The sequence below is a fragment of the Sceloporus undulatus genome, chromosome 1 (assembly GCF_019175285.1).
Source record: "Sceloporus undulatus isolate JIND9_A2432 ecotype Alabama chromosome 1, SceUnd_v1.1, whole genome shotgun sequence".
NCBI classification, from domain to species: Eukaryota; Metazoa; Chordata; class Lepidosauria; order Squamata; family Phrynosomatidae; genus Sceloporus; species Sceloporus undulatus.
In genome coordinates, this window is record NC_056522.1 from 296815656 (window position 1) to 296835378 (window position 19723).

General features: G+C 39.4%; 1 protein-coding gene across 2 annotated transcripts in view; it reads left to right on the forward strand.

Moving 5' to 3' along the window:
• The window catches only part of CAT (catalase), a 71939-nt gene that overhangs the window by 22364 nt on the left and 29852 nt on the right, over positions 1-19723 (forward strand). Inside the window, exon 1 of one of the 2 annotated variants that reach the window (XM_042453960.1) lies at positions 8246-8417. The exons of the other annotated variant lie outside the window; for it this stretch is intronic. Within the exon in view, the coding sequence (XP_042309894.1) occupies positions 8352-8417 (66 nt within the window). The 5' untranslated portion in view covers positions 8246-8351. Of the gene's footprint in view, positions 1-8245; positions 8418-19723 lie in introns of those variants that run through there. 2 annotated transcript variants of the gene reach the window in all.

The following is a 19723-nucleotide window of genomic DNA, read 5'->3' on the forward strand; positions in this document are numbered from 1 at the left end:
TGTTGAGCTATTTCTATAACAATACTGTGGTCCAGAATCACTCAAGGGAACTCCCACAAATACATTTCTTGTTTAATAAGGCAGTGTTTGTAAAGAAAGCAAAATGAAAAATTTCCTAGTAGAATAAAATGCAAAGTATAAATAATGTGAAAATTTCAAGTTTTTAATGTTTGAAGGAACGTAGCTGAAGCAAAGTGATCCTGTTTCACATTTAAGGTTAAACTCTGGGTTAGTCATAGGATTTTGACCAATGGATTTGATGACAAACATGCAGGTTTGCTCCAGTTGCTTATAAAGATGCTTGCCCTGTATGAAAGGAGTGCTGAATCCTCCCACAATCTGCTATTAACCTCTCTGCAGCTAGTCTTTCAGCTGGGAGACTTGAGCAAACAGGTCGTAGGAATATAATGCACATGTAAGTGTGAGAATGGTTCAGTATTCAAAATCATTCACCCTTTTTACTCTCAGACGTTTTTCCTCACTTTGTAAGTGAATCATTGCAAAAAACAATAATGCTAGGAAAGGTGGAGGGAAGTAGAAAGAGAAGACGGCTGCATGCTATATGGATGGACTCATGAGTATGAGCTTGCAGGAGCTGGACAGAGCAATGGAGGTCAGGGGTTCTTGGAGATGTCTCATCAGCAGGTTGTCATGGATCGAGATTGACGCAAGGCCATTTAACAACAACAAAAGCAGATAAAATTCTGCTATCACATGTAGAGCTTCATTTGAATGCCAATACTAGTGAAAACAGACGACAATGTAGTGTTTGAAAGGCATTTAATCTAACAAAATAGTTTCATGGACTTTATGGCTATAATGTATTTTTACCATGCCTTTATAACCCCATATCTGGAAAACTCTGGAAAGTAGGTCATATCTGCAAACAGTTTCAAGGGCTTGGTTATAAGAACAACCACACCTTTAGCTGAGCTCTCAAAGCTTGGTTATATTTACTTAGTCTTTCTTCATCCCTTTGCAGATAAAACACCTTGGCTTCTCTCATGTTAAATCTTCATCAATGGAGATTAGGAAATATGTCAAGGAATATGGACTAGGATCTTTAATTTTCTTTTTGAAAGGTTATAGATCAGTAGTGAAGAACATATGGCTTCCAAATATTGTTGCACTGCAGTTCTCACCTTGCCAGCAAACCTATGGTGAAGAATGATGGAAATTGTAGGACAGTACTATTTGGTCAGTCACACATTCCCTAGCCCTTCTTATGGGCACAAAATAACTGCAAAAGCGCTCTAAATCAAGATGACTGGATCACTTATATATTGAAATAACTTGTGTTCAAGGATCTAGTGCAACATAAAATAAAATCAGTTTAGGACAATAAAAAACGAATGTAAAGCACTAGAAGCATATTAAATAATTTTTCACTTAAAACAAAATAATTTAAATCCTGTTGAAACTATTTTAAATAATGTAAACTATACCATGTGCAAACTGGATACAATCACTTAGGCACCTTAAGGCTTTAATAAAAAGCCATGTTTTGACTTGGCATCAGAATGACACCAGTATTAGCAGCGACCGGGTATCTAAAGGGAGAATATTCCAGAACTGGGTACCACTGAATAAAATACCCCATGTTCTCCCACAATGTACTCCCCCACTGCTGAAGAGCCCCTCCAATGGACCACAGTTTTCAGGTAGGCATACATAGCTAAATCACTGCTTCAAGTATTGAGATTCCAAGTCATTTAGAGCTTTAAATGTTATCACCACCACCTTGAATTCAACTGGAAGCATATTGGTATCTAATGCTATTCCTTTAAATCTGGTGTTATATGGTGTCTTTATGGTGTTCCAGTCAGCAGTCTACCTGTTGCAGTTTGTATGCAGCTTCCAAGTTGCCATTAAAAGCAGTCCCACATGGAGTACATTACAGTCGTGTAATTGGGAAATTACCAGTGCTTGGAATACTGTGACTAAAGTTATTGCTTTCTAGAAAAGCCTGTCACTGGCAGACCAGCCCAAGCAGCACCCTGAGCCATGAAATCCACATAAGCCTTCAGTGACAAAGATGGATCCAAGAGTACTCCAAAGTAACCCACCTGCTTTTTCAGGGAGAGTGCAACCCCATCCAGACAGGTAGCCTACTCAGTTCCAGGACATTAGAACCACCAGGCCACAAGGCTTGCTTTTTGAATTTTTAAAAAACATTTTCAAGCCATGGATGTTTGAATCTGTGGATGCAGAGTTTGGATATGGAGGGCCCACTGTGTATCTTTCTTAGACAAAAGTATTTATGGATTTTCTTATCCCAAAGAAGTCTGGGAGCTAAAACAGTTTTGGGCCCAAATGTCAGTCAGGAGCCAATCTGACACAGATCTAAATTCACCCCAAGGTTTCCCCCTCTAAATAAGAATTCCTCAGAAGGACAATGATATCAAATTCCACTGAAAGATCCAGGAAGACCAACAGGAACACAATTGCCATTCTCAGTGTAGGTCATCCACCAAGGTGGACAAGGCTTAGTCCCATAACCAGGCCTGAACCCAGACTGCGCACACACACACACACGCATCTGCAGAACCTCCCCAGTTCAAAGCCCCCAGGGCATGTCAGTACCACCTGCTGCATCTTGCTTAATGCAAGATGTGGTTTGCCACAGCCATAGAAATGCTTCTGCTTTCTCTTTCTCTCTCTGCCCCCATTTGACCTGTCTCTAATTATGTTTTCTTCCCATGGCTGCAGAAATGCTGCTGGTTTCCTTCTTGCATCCCTTTGTTTGCCACTGCTACAAAAACATGGCTTCTTTCTCTTTAACTCCATCTCCTTCCTTGTCTCTGTGCATCTCTGTTCCTCACCTCTCTTTTTCTCTGTGTTCCTTCTCCCCTTCCCCAAATCTTGCTTCGTCTTCTCCAGTGATTCGAAGGCTTTTATGGCTGGCATACATAGTTTTTTGTGGGTTTTTCGGGCTATGTGGCCATGTTCTAGAAGAGTTTTATTCCTGATGTTTCGCCAACATCTGTGGCTGGCATCTTCAGAGAATGCTGGCGAAACATCAGGAATAAACTCTTCTAGAACATGGCCACATAAGCCACAAATGGTTCTGTTTCTTTTCCTTTTATTTCAGACCAAATTTCACCCTACAGCAGCCCTGTAGCAGCATTCCCAGCAGCTGAACTGGAAATGTAAGGTAGAAAGGAAGGAAAGAAGATGGGAAACATAGAGATCAGGCAAGAATATTTGGCAAACTCATCACAGTGCATTGTTGAGGGCTCCTCCTCAGCAGTTTGATGTCTAGATCATAATGCAGTAGCTACTTTACTACATGAAACTGCTGCACTAGATGAGATTGTGCCAATGTAACAGAGACAGTGGAGAATTGTTTGTTTCCTTGCTGTGGAGTGGACTCTGAAATGGGCCCAAATCTGTACTTGATCATATGTAACCATTATACTATACAAAAGAGACTATGAGCATCTTTCTGCTACAGGTGCATAGACGCATGTGCCAAAAGAAGAAGAAAAAGCCTATTATTGTTAGATGGATTCTTAAATGAAATGTGAATCCCAATAAAATGCAGACTCGTCTTACACTTTTATATCTTGCTTCTGTTAGGTTGATTGTGTGCTTGTGGCTCTTGCATTCAAATAGCAAATTATATGGAGTTACTTTAAAAAACAACTGCTCCCTCTCTCTCTCTCTGTGTGTGTGTGTGTGTGTGCGCGCACACACCCACACTGTGTATCTATGTTTATCAAACCTGTTCATCTGTGCCTGAGCAGAAGGCCAGGTAGGGAGAGGCAGGCTCCCTTTTATCATACATACATGGAGAAGTATAGAGACAAAATATCTTACGTGAAGTTGAAGACTTTCATGGCCGGCATCCATGGTTTTTTTGGGGGGGTTTTCAGGCTATGTGGCCATGTTCTAGAAATGTTTCTTTCTGATGTTTCACCAGCATCTGTGGCCAGCATCTTCAGAGATTCTCTGAAGATGCCAGCCAGAGATGCTGGCGAAACATCAGGAAGAAAAATTTCTAGAACATGGCCACATAGCCCGAAAAACCCACAAAAAAACAAAATATCTTACCTCATTTATTAGGTGGAAAAGCACATGGGATGAATGACTATGAACTGGAAAATGACCAGTAAGGAATCACTTAAGAAGTCTTTTCATGTGCGGTCATGTTTCAAGTAAAAGAAATAAAATAAAAATCCAAAGGAAGAATGGCAGCAACTTAGTCCCTATCCCTATGATCTCTCTTAGGCTGCATCCACACTGCAGAAATAATCTAGTTTGATACTACTTTAACTGCCATGACTCAATGATTTGGAATTCTACAAATTGTAGTTTTGTGAGACATTTAGCCTTCTCTGTCTGAGAGCTCTGGTGCCACAGCAAACTACAAATCCCAGAATTCCATAACATTGAATTCCATAACATTGAGCCCCAGTTACTACTAATCACTCCATTTGACTTGTGCTCAACTGGTTGGGCTCTTTCTGGTCCAGCAGACTGAGACTGTTGATGATGACATTGTACTTGATAGTGCAAAGTGGCTTTATTTGTTTCCATTCAGATTTTAATCAAGGTATGGTTAAAAAAGAGTCAAGTTTCAAAGTAAGAACAATACTTTTGCTTTTTAATACAGTATGTCTAAGACAGATATTAACAGATTCTATAGTTTAATATCATACTGTCTCCATTAATCCATTGGTCAGTTGCTTCAAAACTTACCATTTGTATTGAAGGTAGTTTGTGTAATTAGCAAATCATGCTTTCATCTCTAGGACCATTGTTAGAAACTAGAACAGTTCCAACTTTTCCACAATATAGGCTTTCTCTGCTTTTAATTGCTAAGACCTTTCCAAGCAAGATTCTGTTTCCAGGGATGTAGCCAAGGGGAGTGGTTCTTGGGGTCCGGACCCCCCCTTCTGTTAGATAAAATGAATGGTGCATGCTGCTGCGCCGCCGCACCCAAGCCTCATTATAATAGTGGCACTTAGTCTGGACCCCCCCCCCTTCCCCAAATCCTGGCTACATCCCTGCTGTTTCTAGTTCGTAGTGTCTTTCTGGGATTGTGAACAAAAGGCTAAGTTCAGACATCTTGTCACTAAATTTCTCTTAACTATGGGCGAAAACACACTGCAGAAACAATCCAGTTTGAGACCACTTTAACTGCCCTGGCTTAGGCTAGGACAGTGATGGTGAACCTTTTAGAGGCTGAGTGCCCAAACTGCAACCCAAAACCCACTTATTTATTGCAAAGTGCCATATCCCTTTGGCTTTCTAGTAACAAACTCTGGCAAACTCTGTGCTGGGGCGACGGCACATGTGCCCACAGAAAGGGCTCTGAGTGCCACCTCTGGCACGCGTGCCATAGGTTCGCCATCACTGGGCTAGGATATCCTGGGAATTCTTGTGGCCCCTGAGCTCTCTGACAGAGAATGCTAAATGTTTTTAAAAAAACTACAGTTCCCAGAATTCCCTAGCATTGAGCCAGGGCAGTTAAAGTGGTCTCAAACTGGATTTTGTCTGTTTCGGGCCTATGTTTCAGTTTGATGTCTGAACTAAGCCAAAAGTCATAAAGTGCTACTTTGCCTCCTTCTTTATAAACCAAACTGTTCTAGGTTGCTGTCCACTATGCTGTTGACTTTGATAACATATCTTCTAGAGGTTACGTGGAGTAACTGTATGCTGCTTATGTAAGAAAGGCAATAGTACCACCCTGGCGGGCAGTTGATTGGATATTACCCCTAGGTTATATAAGATTGTAGAGAGAGGCAAAGGTTGGTAGTGGCTCATTGTTTATTAACAGAGCATTCATTTGATAATGAAATCAGGCGAGTGACAGCTATTTGGTGTATAGAAATCACCTACTGAGTTAAGGAAAACACCATGCATTTATTTGCTTTGAAAATTCATTCTTTTCTTTTCAGTCAAATTATGATGAAGAATAGATTGTATTAGCCATGGGAGTGCCATGGCCCACACAAAAGGGAGAACTTATCCAGTAGCAGAATTAATCTTAGCACACACACACCCCAATTGAATCATAGGTCAACCAGTGGTGGTAATATGGGTTCCATTATCTCAAGAAAAATACTTCCCTTCGCCTTTTTGGTCAGTCTCCTTTGGACGTGCTGTTGTGTTACCTGTTGTAATGTGGAGGCAGTTGCTGTTCCTGCAAGCAAGATGTGTCACATTGTCTGTGGACTGAAGAACAGAGAGGACAGGGATCTAATTTGCCACCCAGAGAGAGAGAGAGAGAGAGAGAGAGAGAGAGAGAGAGAGAACTGCTGCTTCTGTCTTCTCAGTGTTGTTTTAGAAGACCCCCAGATGCCTGATTCCTGGCATCCTTCTGACCAGGTGGAGAGTTCAGATCTGCAAGAAGCAGCAAGACTTTCTGCTCCCTCGGCCAGTTTGGCTTTCAGGGCCCATCCCCCCACAACTCTACTGTCCAGAAATTATGAACAATTGTAGGGAGAGGCGATCACAGCTCCAGTAAGGAATACAACAACAGCTATGCCTCTCCCTTTGTCCCAACAGCAACACTGCTAGAAAGAACAAAAGAGTGGACAGGTGTCTCAGATAAGAGCAGAGGCACCTTCTCTCTTGCAGTCTGAAGAGGTGGTAGCTGCTTCTCCAAAGAGCTCATCTTTCTTTTACACTCCCTTTTCTTCTCTCTGGTGTATCAAGTATTGGGGCCAGTTGCATCTACACTGTAGAAATAATGGTTTGACACCACTTTAACTGCCATGGCTCCATCCTACAGAATCCTGGGATTTGTAGCACTCTTTGGCAGAGAAGGCTAAAGACCTTGTAAAAGAAGAAATCCCGAGGTACAGCACTTAAAGTGGTGTCAAAATGCATTATTTGTACAGTGTAGATGCAACCGTAGTGGGAAGCCACCCAGAAAAAACATGCACAGAGGCACAAGAGTCAGCTGCCCACTTTCTGTTGCAAGAGAGATGTTGAACAGCTGCCTTTTCTCATCTCTTCCTCCCTTGGGCTGCATCCAGACTGCAGAAATAATCCGGTTTGATACCACTTTAACTGCCATGGTTCTGTGCTATGGAATTTTGGGAACTGTAGTTTTGTGAGACATTTAGCCTTCTCTGTCAGAGAGCTCTGGTGCCACAATGAACAGCAATCCCCAGAATTCCATAGCATTAGCCAGGGCAGTTAAAGTGAGGGAGAAAAGGATAGGGGTGACCTACCAAAGCCACATTGCTATACTCCCCCATTGCCTACCCCTGACTGAGTGGAACTGTGTCCATCTTAACATCAAATAGACTAAAAAATTAAGGCATTCAGTCACATGAAGGAGATTGGGATGTATCCTGCGAATATTCCAGGAAAATAGCATAATTATGCATAACCATTTCACACGTCGCACAAAACCGCCACTAAAGTGGTCACAAAGAAGCAATAACGCACATCTTTTTACTTTCGGGATTTCAGCAACAATGCATTTCCGATATCACTATATTCGTGCAATTGCGTGTGATAATCGTTTGTGCAATTACTCTCCATTTCTGCTTCATTTGTGGGATGCTTTAAATGCACTCTAACCTCTCTTTAATGCCGAAATCAGCCCAAGTGTGATAAACTGTAGAAATAATGCAGTTTGGCACCACTTTTAAGTGCTGTTGCTCAGTCCTATGAAAGCCTGGGATGTGTAGTTTTTACACTGCCTTCGCTGCCGAAGACAGTCTGGAGAGCCAGCATGATGTAGTGGTTTGAGCGTTGGACTATGACTCTGGGTTCAAATCCTGGCTTGGCCATATAAATCCACTGGGTGACTTTGAGCAAGTCACACTCTCTCAGCCTCAGCATGAAGAAACTTGCCAAGGAAACCCCATTATAGGTGGTTCTTAGAGTTGCCATAAGGCGAAAGCTACTAGAAGTCACACATGAACAACAATGGCAAAGAGTTGTGAGGTGTCAAAAAAACCTACACATCCCAGGGTTCTGTGGGATGGAGCCATGGCAGTCAGAAGTGGTGTCAAAGTGCATTATTTCTACAGTGGCCTGTGACAGAGGAAGCCCCATTGAATACAATGGAGCCTCACAAGAAAGAAGAGGGAAGGAGGGCCACTTTCAGGTCGCCTCACATCAAACCCCCTCCCCATCGCAAAAGCTGGCGTTTCGGTTGTGTAGCACGCGCCTCGACCAATGGGCGCTCGGCAAGGCGTTCGGCGGAGCGATGATGGGCCAATGAGGGAAAGGGGGCGGGGCAAACACTCCCGCTAGGCTGTTATCTCGGGAGGGAGGGGATCATATTTATGGCGCTGCTCTTAGTGCCTCAGTGAGTGCCTTTCTTCGGCAGCGGTTCCTTTCTTCCAATCTCAGTCCTCTCCTCGGTCCAGCGAGAGTCTCACAAAATGGCCGGCGGTCGGGACTGTGCCACTGACCAGATGAAGCGCTGGCAAGAGCAGCGCGGCTCGCAGGTACCCAGGCTCATCATCATCATCACCCCCCCCATCAGGATATTAGTATGGTCTGCCCCGTGCAAAGACATTAGTAGCCTTTCGGCTGGGCGCGACCATCATGACTCGGGAGGGGGGTTGTGAAGGGGAGAGTGTGTCCTGTTAATGGTACTGGGCTGTCCAGGTAGGAAATCACTGCAGGATTTGTGGATTCCTGAAGCCCAGTCAGTTAAGAGCTTCTGAGTCGCCTTGGGTCCTTTTGGGGGGGAAGGCGGCATAGAATTGAAAGTAATAAATAAAATAAGAGAGAGGGCATGATCTGGTGGGTGGCAAAGGCAGGCAAGTGGTGCAGGTTGAGTCTCCCTTAGAGAAAATGCTTGGGACCAGAAGAATTTTTGGTTTCATATATATATATATATATATGTGTGTGTGTGTGTGTGTGTGTGTGTAATAATAATAATAATAATAATAATAATAATAAATGTTTTTATCCTGCTCCTCTGTGCAACACAACCAGGGAGGCTTACAGAATTAAAACATACATTTCCCATTTCCCACAATCCCACCCTCCCTATAATACAATTAAACAACTTACAACTTAAAACATAACTTAAAATAATAGGCAAAACAATAAACAATAGAATAATATTGTAGTATATTGATGTGTGTGTAGTGTATATCGTGTGTGTGTGTGTGTACACGTGAGATGTTTTGGAGATGGGACCCAAATCTAAATACAGAATTCATTTATGTTTCATTTACACCTTATACTCCTGAAGATAACTGTATACACAGTTGTTGTTGTGTGCCTTCAAGTCCTTCCAACTTATGATGACCCTATCACAGGGTTTTCCTGGCAAGTTTCTTTAGAGGGCAAAATTCAAAAGATATAGCCATGTTAGTCTGTAGAATCAGTACATAGAGAGATCTTGTAGCACCTTTGAGACTCAAGAAAGAACTTGGCAGCATGAGTTTTCATAGACCTGAGTCTACTTCCTCAGGTGCATTTGGTGGAGACCCCCAAATGCACCTGAGGACTTTTCTCTACAAAAGGTGTCAACTTCTTTCTTTAGTTAGTCTCAAAGGTGCTACAAGATCTCCCTGCATCTTTAGAAGGCAGTTTGGTGGTGCAGTGGTTAAGCATCTGTACTGCAGCCACTCACTCACAAACCAGCCAGGGGCAACTCAAGTTTGCATCCTTCCGTGGTTGCTAAAATTAGTACCCAGTTTGCTGGGGACAATTAGCTTACACATTATAAACTGCTTAGGGAGTGCTTGAATGCACTGATAAGCAGTATAGAAATGTACTTTTCATTGTACTTGTTATTTGCCATTGCCATCCTCTGAGGCTAAGGGAGCATGACTTGACCAGGTCACCTAGTGGGTTTACATGGCCGAGCGGGGATTTGAACTCTGGTCTATAGAGTCATAGTTCCATTGCTCAAATCGCTACACCATGCTGGTACATTTGATAGTTTTGTGCATGAAACAAAGCCTGTGTGCATTGAATCAACCATTAAAAAGCAAAGGGGTCATTACCTCAAACACCCATGAAAAAAAATTGGGTATTGGAGTATTTCGGATGTTGTTAACTGCCTTTAAATTGGCCTGGACTCATGGCTACTCCATGGATGAAACATCTCAAAGACCGTATGTCCTCCACAGCTCTCCTCAGTCCCTGCAAACTCAGGCGCATGTCCTCCTTGATCACATCTAACAATCTGGTGTGGGGTCTTCCTCTCTTTCCTCTACTTTTCCTAGCATTATTGTCTTTTTTAATGAATGATTCCTTATGATGTGGCCAAAGTACGACAGCCTTAGTTTTGCCATCTTGGATACCAGGGAGATTTCAGGCTTGATCTGTTCTACGACCCATTTGTTTGTCTTTTAGCTGTTCACAGCATGCTCCTCACTCTTTTCCAGCATCACATCTCAAATGGGTTTATTTTCTTTCTGTTGGCACATTCATACATGGTGATAGGGAATAAAATGGCTTGGACGGTTCTAACTTTAGTGCTCAGTTGTGCATTTTTATACAGCTGAAGAGCAGGGTATATATATTTATACTTTAGGATCTTTCATGGCTGCCTTTTGTATTCCTAGTCTTTTTATTTCTTGACTGCAGTCTCCATTCTGTGTTTGATCCAATGTTTACTAGATCCAGTGTTAACTTTCGATTTCCTCATTAACTAGATTGAATTTATGTAGATCCTCCATGGTCATTATTTTTGTTTTCTTTGTGATCAGCAGTAAGCCTGCCTTTGCACTTTGTTCTTTGACCATAAGAGAGACTCAACTTGTATTATGAGTGGGAACATGCCAAGCAAAGAGTCTGACCGTATAGATACAGGAGAGGACAGGGTTTTTGTAGTTTTAATAGCTGTCTGAGGTGGGCATGCAACTTTTTACCCTCTAGGAGTGTGAAGTGGCAAATGCTATTTGCCAAAATAAAGTGAACATCTTTCTATGACCTTATGGAGTCCTATCAAGTATGCACTGCACCTGGTCATTTTTCTGCAGAACATGTTTTTCTTTGGGAGGGTATGATGACAAATGGATAGAGGATTCGCTCCAGTGGGGACAAACTGCAGGTTAAAATGTTGGTGTCTAATAATGAGGGCTTAAAGTTTATAGTTTCACTAACGCTTGTGCAAGAAGTTGTCCTTTGTGCAGCATTTCCTTTCTGATTTTTCTGTGAAATAGCTAACCCACTGGATTTTGGATGTCATCCAAGAAAAGAAATATACTTCGACTCTGGTCCTTTACCAGAGCTTGTTTACCGATTCATATAGAGAGTTGTCCAAGTACAAAACCTGACACCACACAGCACTTCTAAGACCTTTGATTTGAGGGGAAGAAATTTCAACTCATTTACTTCCACGGGACAAAGTTCTCATGGCTAGGTGAATGAACTGTTACAATATGAATACGTGCTGGAGTCCCTCATGTTTTGCTGATGTTCAGAAACAGCAGAGGATGGTAATAACAGATTGTGACAGAGCAATCATATATAATCTCAATAGGGATAAGAGAGAGTGTCAGTCATTACATGATGCTGTAGTTGCAGTGGAATGCAGATAAACCGCAGAAGTCTGAGGCACATGAAAAAAATGGGTTGATAACTGAGCTTAGCAAAGCTTAGTGAGAGTTCATTCAAGTACTGTAACAGATAAAAGGAAAGGACTATTGAAGTTCTTTAACACAGTATTACTGTAGGTACACTATTGTGCAATCTCACTGGAATTTACTTGAATTACTTACCAGTTGTGACAACTTGAGACCATGGGTCAGTTTACATTATAGTTTGAAGATTCAGAAACGTTCTGGAAGCTTGCATTCTCACCTCTTTTTCTCATATTCAGAATACTGAGTTTTATTATATGCATATAGTAAAGCTAGAGCTAGACTGTACATCAGCAGATGATGTATTATTTGAAGTTATCCAGAATATTATTTCTGGCTGTCTTCTGGTTCCAGTTCAGTTAAAAAAAACCTTTGAGATAATGGTTCAAGTTTTGTTCTAAGATGGGAAAAAAGTATAGATTTGTTCTAATGTTATACAGTACTCCATAGTGACAACAAAACCACAAAGATCTCACACCCAAGGTAGTAAGTTTATACTACTTATTTAAATTTGTGTAGCTGTAAAATTGTGGTTTTAAAATCAGATTTGAAGATTTCAATTTACATTTTTGCTTAGCCACTAGAGTAAAGTACTGTAGTTGAAACATGGTGAATAGTAATCTGCACACATTTGGATAAGAATGTGGTTTTTGCAATAGTTTTTAATCATGTCGCTCCCACAACTTGGACTTCAGATGCATGTATATATTTTTGATAACCATGAACTAATCAATTTTTAAAATGCTAGTTTTACAAATATATTCTATGTGTTAAAAATATCTATTAATTTATATATGGAAGATTGCAGTTTTCAGTCTAAGTTCTGCAAAATGCTGGGTCTGAAATTCTTGACTTTACCTCACCAAATAAAAACACATCTGAATGCAAATATGTTGTTTACTGCCTTAACTAATCTGCTAGAGGAAACACATTTTGACCCAGAGGAAACACATTTTGACCCAGTTGTTCTGAACTGTTGTTTTCTTTCATACCTGCTTTCCTTTTTATCTGTTTCTTTAGTGGAACTGCCTAATCAGTGCTGTCTAATCAGAAATAAGTCTTGAGATTTTTATGAGTGTGTGTAACATTCAGTGGGACTTACTTCTGTGCAACTACGGTTGCACTGATAATTTTAGCATGCTGAAGGTGCCTGGATTTATTCATTTTCTGCAAAAGGTTGGGTTCCAGATCTAGTCGTATTTAAATTAGACCCATGGAAATCAGTGAGACTTGACCTTGTCATGACTTATTTAAGACCTTTTGATTTCACTGTCTGTACTCTTTAGTCTGGAAGAAGCTAAAACCAAACTTTGTTCTAGTGAACTTCCACTAATGCAAGGGGACTTTGTCCCCTGCCCCTCCCACCAACACAATCTCTGTGTTGTCCTTTTTGGCAAATGGAAATATTGGCCCAGATTGGACTATAACTGAGGGCCCGAACATACAGTCCAAAATAAAGCTGCTTCAAGTCACTTTGGAGGTATGCTGTTTAAATGATGCATGCATCCTAAGAGGCCGGAAGCCGTGCCAAAGCTACGATCCAGTTCTAAGGACTGGAGCGTAGCTTTGGTGCAGCTTCTGACCTCTTAACATGCATGTGTCATTTAAATAGCATACTTCCAAAGTGACCCGAAGCAGCTTTATTTTGGCCTGTCTCTTCGGGCCCTCACATAGCTTTTTTTTTTAAATGTTGATAAGACACCAAGGCTGCAGTTGTATACACATATGCCTGGGAGCATGAAGCTGGTTGGGGAATTATGAGGGTTGCAACTGAACACATCTGGGAGATGGGATGGGGTGCCAGTGTTGGTATAAGATTGTTCTATAAGTGTTTCTTTTTTCTAAAAACAAGAAAAATATCAACCTTCAATCTAAAATGAAGTATGTATCCATTTTCTAGATCTATTTTACTGATAAAAATATTAAAAGGGTTTGATGCTAAATCCTAAAAAAAATTGATTCTTTGGCTTTCCCCCCAAAATAAATTAAAAACCACATACTGTAGTTTGGATTAAATGATGGGGAAAATTACTTGTGAAGTAAATTTTATGATTTTCACAATATGTCTTGTTATAGTAATGTGTATGGCAAATTAGACAGCATGGGAATTCATTATTCTGTGAAGTCCTGTAGCTACCTTGCAGTACTCCTGGGTTGTACTACACTGTAGAAATAATCCAGTTTGACATCACTATAACTACAATGGTTCAGTGCTGTGGAATTCTGGGAATTATCATTTTTGTGGCACCAGAGTTCTCTCACAGAAAAGGCTCACAGAGAAGGCTCACAAAATCACAATTCCCAGAATTCCATAGCATTGAATCATGACAGTTGAAGTGGTGTCAAACTGGATTATTTATGCAGTGCGGATGTAACTTCTGTTTCTAGGTCAGGCTTGGACAATGGCTGTACATTGAAGCAGTCAACCAAACCTCTGACAAACTGCTTTTAAAATTCTTTGAAGCTGGAAATAATACATTAAGAATATATCATTATTTTAGTATCTTAAAGTGGAGGTGGTTGTATAGCAAAGTAAAACAGTTTCACATTTTACTTGTAACATAAAGAGGCTGATATTTGTTAATTTATATTGAATTAAATGTGCAGCTTTTACAACTAATGTTCTAATCTCTGCAGTTTTAACATCATTTTTTTGTGTTTCATGGGTGGTGTTTCTATGTTTTAATATGTGTGGGAGTTTTTTTGTTGAAAAATCAAACTAAATTATATGTAATTGTGTAACTAAACTCGTATTTCTTTGTTTACTGGAAGACTGCAGCAGACAATTCTGTTTGTCTCTGGTAGTGTATAGAATGACTCAGCAGATTAATTACAGTTTCGCAAGTGACCTTCCTATCTGTAGTGCAACGGGGCATGAAGGTGACATGATTAAAGTTTTGGATTATGCTCTCCTAAGTACTAATAGTGACTCCATAACTGCAATATGTTTTATATTTGTTGTAGTAACCAAAGAATATATGCATTGGAGTTGGACATTTTGATTAAATTACTTACTTAAAGCCCTTGCATTTTTCATTTGGCCTCTATCACTGACTGACTGAAATCTCATTTTACTATTAAATACATAATTCTGTTAATACATATTTCTCTACCAGGCTGTAAAGCAATGTTCCAGTTTAAAAAGCTGTGGGTTTGTTTGTTTTGGACAATCTGTTTTAGAAAGGATGATAGGATGCAGTTACATTAATGCTGAACTAATAAAGTCAAGGATCTCCTACAGTTTGGTCCAGTAATAGGTGATCTAAAGGTCCAAACAGACAGGCCAAAATAAAGCTGGTTTGGGCCACCTTGGAGGTATGCTGTTTAAATGACACACACATCCTAAGAGGCCAGAAACTGTGCCAAGGGTGCGCTCCAGTCCTTAGGATTGGAACAAGGCTTTGGCATGGCTTCAGGCTTGCATCTTTTAAACCCCACGCTTCTAAAGTAACCCGAAGCAGCTTTATTTTGGCCTGTCTGTTCAGACCCTAAGTGATCAGGGGTAAAAGTGTGAGTTAATGGAGATAGGCCATGGGTACAGGTATGGCTGAAAGGCATTTTGAAATGTTCTATATTGGGCACATACAGATTTTCTGCATTCAGATTATCAGACGTAAAGCATACAATCAAACACCTCTGTGGGTGGTTTTCCCTTCCCTTTGCATGAATTTGTAAGGCAGCTAAGTACACCTTCCCATTATATATGAACTGGAACTCAGTTTAATGTCTTCCAAACAAGCCAGGGTTTGGACAGAATTATTTGATTCTAACAGAACATTCATACCTTTTGAAATATACTGTAGTATCTTTATACAGCATTTTAATATTGTAATTGTTTAATTAAATGTCACTTTTGTAAATTTTTAATTGTACGCTGCTTTTAGAATGTAAGCTGCTTTGAGTCCAAATTTTGGGGAAAAACGTCATAATAATAATACAATGTGGTGTAATAGGACTTGAGTGTAGGACTAGGATTTTGAAGATCGGAGTTCAAGTCCCCAATTGGTCATGAAAACTGTTTGATCTTGGGCAGCTCATACCCTCTTATATATATTTGATGTTCCACCTTTTGGTAGAAAGAGCATTCGAAATAAATGTTGTTGTTGTTGTTATTATTATTATTATTATTTTTAAAAATCCATGCTTGGATCGCCTTACGGTCAGAAGTGACTAAATCAAATGACTTGAAGGCACAAAGCAACAACATCTTTATAATCTCCCTCCCTCCCTGGACTGAGACTCAAGATAGCTTAAATACTGATTATAAAGTAGCTATTTGTTATACAGTATTGTTATATGTTGTCTGTTCCATTTGGGAATAATGTGGCGCCTGAAAGATTCCTACCATTTGCATCATCAGGGGGAAAAAATGCTAAAGAAAAGCATCTAAGAAGCTTGCTATCTTGCATTATTTTAATATAGTTTGGCTGAGGTTGTCTTGTAAGTGATAAACTCCCTGTAGCACTCCAAGCAGGTGGCAAAGCCCTTGTATGCACACATTTGTGATTCAGAAAGTTCTTTTCTAGTAAATGTAAATTGCTCATCTTGACAATTCAAATTGACTTTACTGAATAAAAAAAAATTAAATGATGTAATGTTTGATGTTTCCTGTTATTCAGGACAATGTCTTCTGTATTGGTGTATTTATTGCTTATATTTGCAACACAGCAGGGTAAGAGGGAAGAGTTTGAATGATTTTTCTGTCCTGTGATGCTTAGCAATGAAGATAACCTTAGGCCTATAGTTATATACATATAGAAATGGACATTGATACATGCAATACATTCAGATGCATACAAGCCTTGGTTTGTCATGTTATGTTAGTTTCATTTCTACAAGAAAGCGTAACAGAACAATGTTCCACTTGCCAAATTATTGGAGATTTTTCATTCTTTGCCTGATCAATACATTATGATTTTGAGTACCTCTTGAATAGCTCATAATTTGTTTTTTTAAAAATGTGGGAAATGTGATTTTAAACTGAAATGAATGTTTCCCTAGCTTTTAAGTGCCTGAACACAGGTTATTTTTCAGAGTGTATTTTATAAATCATGTACTGATTTGCTATTTCTGCCATACCTAATTTTGAGTTCTTAAGCAAACTATTTTGTGAGTTGCTGTATAACTGAGAGTATTGTTCGTTTCTGAATCTTGTGACGTTCTGGCAGTTGATCCTTTTTTTTTAAGTCAAGCACTCAAAGACTTAAATAGTTTATTATAAAGCTCTTTTGAAATAGTATTCATCGTGACATGCAGATGATAAGTCCATGGAAAGAGTGGCTATTGATCTTTTGGTCTTGGAAAAAGTTTCTTCATGGCAAGAATTTTCTGTGACCTCTTAGGGTAACTTTGAATACAGGAAGGTCACAAGTTCTTTTACAGGATGGCTCAAATGATGGTTTTGCTCTTTTTGAGCAGCTTATTTCTCTGCTCCTGGCCATCTCTGATCAGATTAAATAAACAGAAATATCTGATGTTGTGTAGGAGGAAAGCTGCATAGTGCACAACCAACATTTATAAGTTTATGTGGGCTAGGAAAAGCCTTGTTTGTTGTTGTGTGCCTCCATGTCATTTTTGACTTAGGGTAACTGTAAAAGGGAATCTGTCATAGGGTAGTCTTGGAGATTCATCACACTAAGTTGTTATAATGTTATATTCCACTTTGACTGCCCTGGCAACATCCTATGAAATCCTGGGATTTGCAGTTTAGGGAAGGACATTTAGAATGCTCTGCCAGAGAGATCTTGAGTCTGAATAAATTACAAACCCCAGAAGTCCATAGGATGTTGCCATGGCAGTTGAAGTGGAATATAGTGCTATAACTGAGTAGTACGATAAGGTTCTTGGCAGCTTCATCTAGGATGTGCCCAAGAGTTAGTTCACATTGAACTTATATCCAGGAAGATGAAGGCCATGTTATTTTTGCAGATAGTACCTTGGAACATGTAGGCTGCATGTGCTTGCAGGGAAGAAACAGTTTAAAACAAGTGAGAGGAAATCCAGTGACTTTGATACCAGTTTAAGCATGGTTGAATGGATACACAGATTTCCTATAGTTTCTATAACCCTATAATCCTTATGTATTCTTAAAAGAATTATATAATTCTTATTGTATAATTATAATGCTATAATTCGTACGTATTCTGATTAAGAACAGTTTTCTTATTTGTGACAGAACCTGCAAAACTATTAGAGGAGAGGCAGTTCTTATTGAAGTGTGCTCTTCTGTGAGAGGTTTATTAGCAACCCTACTGATAAAGTTGGCAGAACTATCCTTGTAAGTTTTTTCTGGGTAATAAGACCCAGAACATGGAAAGCTACTTTAAAAAAACCCTTTCTCTTTCCCATTGTAGTGTTTTTTTAAAGCAATTCATTGTACAGTCAGTTCTCCACTTTTGCTGGGGTTGGGACACAGTACCCCTGCATAAGTGGAAAAAACATGAATCTGCTGCCATTGCCATCCCTAGGGGACTTGCTTGCACTCTCTGCCTTTTTCTCTAGCTGCTGGAGGAAAAGAGCCCTCTTCCCACTTTTGTCCTCTCTTCCCACTCTCTCTCTGGACAAACTCACAAATAATTGAATCTGCAGGTGTTAAACCTGCAAATAGGTAGGACTGACTGTAATACATTGTATTATTAATGTTTTACTAACTTTTGTTGCTTGTGTTGCTGCTCGTTGTTAAGGATGGATCCTGGGGGAAATGTCCAGATGTGGAACAAAAGTGACAGGGTTACCTTGTGTCAACCAGGGGCCATGATGAGCCAGCAATTGAGCTGTGCTGGGTCACAGGAGGTGACATCATCAGTGGCTGAAAAGTGCAAAGTTACACTGCGGGGGACATGCAAATATGTCTCTTTGTTGCTTTTTTGTTACCTTTTTTAAAGTTTAGGATTGATAAGAGAATGAGAAAACCTGTCGAAAGGTTTCTTAAAATGTTTTTAAAGCAGCTAGAAAACATTTCCCACTGCACCAATATAGTAAATTCATTTCCACTGATAGCATTACTTTTGAAATGTAATTTCATTACATTTTGAATACTATTTTTCCTTGCCTTTTTTTTTTTTTTTTTTTTTTGCATGGGAGGTAACTTGTTTGTAATTACATTACTTGTGACTCCATTCCAAGCTGTGTTATAGGCATAGATCAAGAGGCAAGTTGTAACATGAAGCTCTCCAAGTACATTGTCTCTGTGTATCTGCCATTTCTGTAATTCATTGCCTCCACAAATTAAATAATACAAAGGGAACCGTTATTGCATTTTGCAATTCTTCCTGACTGAAGCAAGAGATACCAGCAGATTGTAACCAAGGGACAAGGGCAAATTAGTTTGAAGAATCTGTAAAACAACATTCTAAAACATTTCAGGACAGTTTAAAATAATGATTCTATACACAATTGTTCTCTTCAGAGGGAACACAGATTCTAGTTTCTGATTATACCATGTACAATAAACTTGTTTCTCTGGATGCATAAATGTAAACTCAAATGAGAGGCAAGTCGTTGCAAACATTTCATTAACTTTTAAAACTAAACATGCTGTTACTAACTGTTCATCTTATAAAAGCAGTTTAATTGGGATAGGAGTCTGCCATCCTTTTGATATTAGCTTGATCTCAAAGGAGCAAAGCAGGGTGTAGTTTTAGGTCATTTCCATAGGCAACTGCTGAGTAAAGTTCCTTTCTCTTTTATTTCCTTTCAGAGAAGGATGTATCTTTCTTTATGAAATCAACAATTTTGTAATGGGTGAGAAAAAGGCAGTTTCCAAATGCTATTTGGAGACCTTCATGAAGAACTAGAGATTTTAAATGAAGTTCAGTGATTAAACCACAATGAATCTTAGGATGAGTTGAAGACCTTAGATGAATAAAATTACAGAACGACATTGTACTACAGTTGAATCTCAATTATCCACAATTCCCAGATCCAAAATAGTCAACATGATTGGCTGACATAGTAACACCTTTCCTTTCTGATGGTTTAGTGTATACTAACTTTGTTAAATGCACACAGTTATTAAAGATAATGTGTATAAAATTACATTCAGGCTATGTGAATAATAATAATAATAATAATAATAATAATAATAATAATAATAATAATAATAATAATAATAATAATAAATTTTATTTATATACCGCTTTTCCAAAAGATCAAAGTGGTTTACACAGAATTAAAACCAGTTACAAACACATCATAAAAATAGA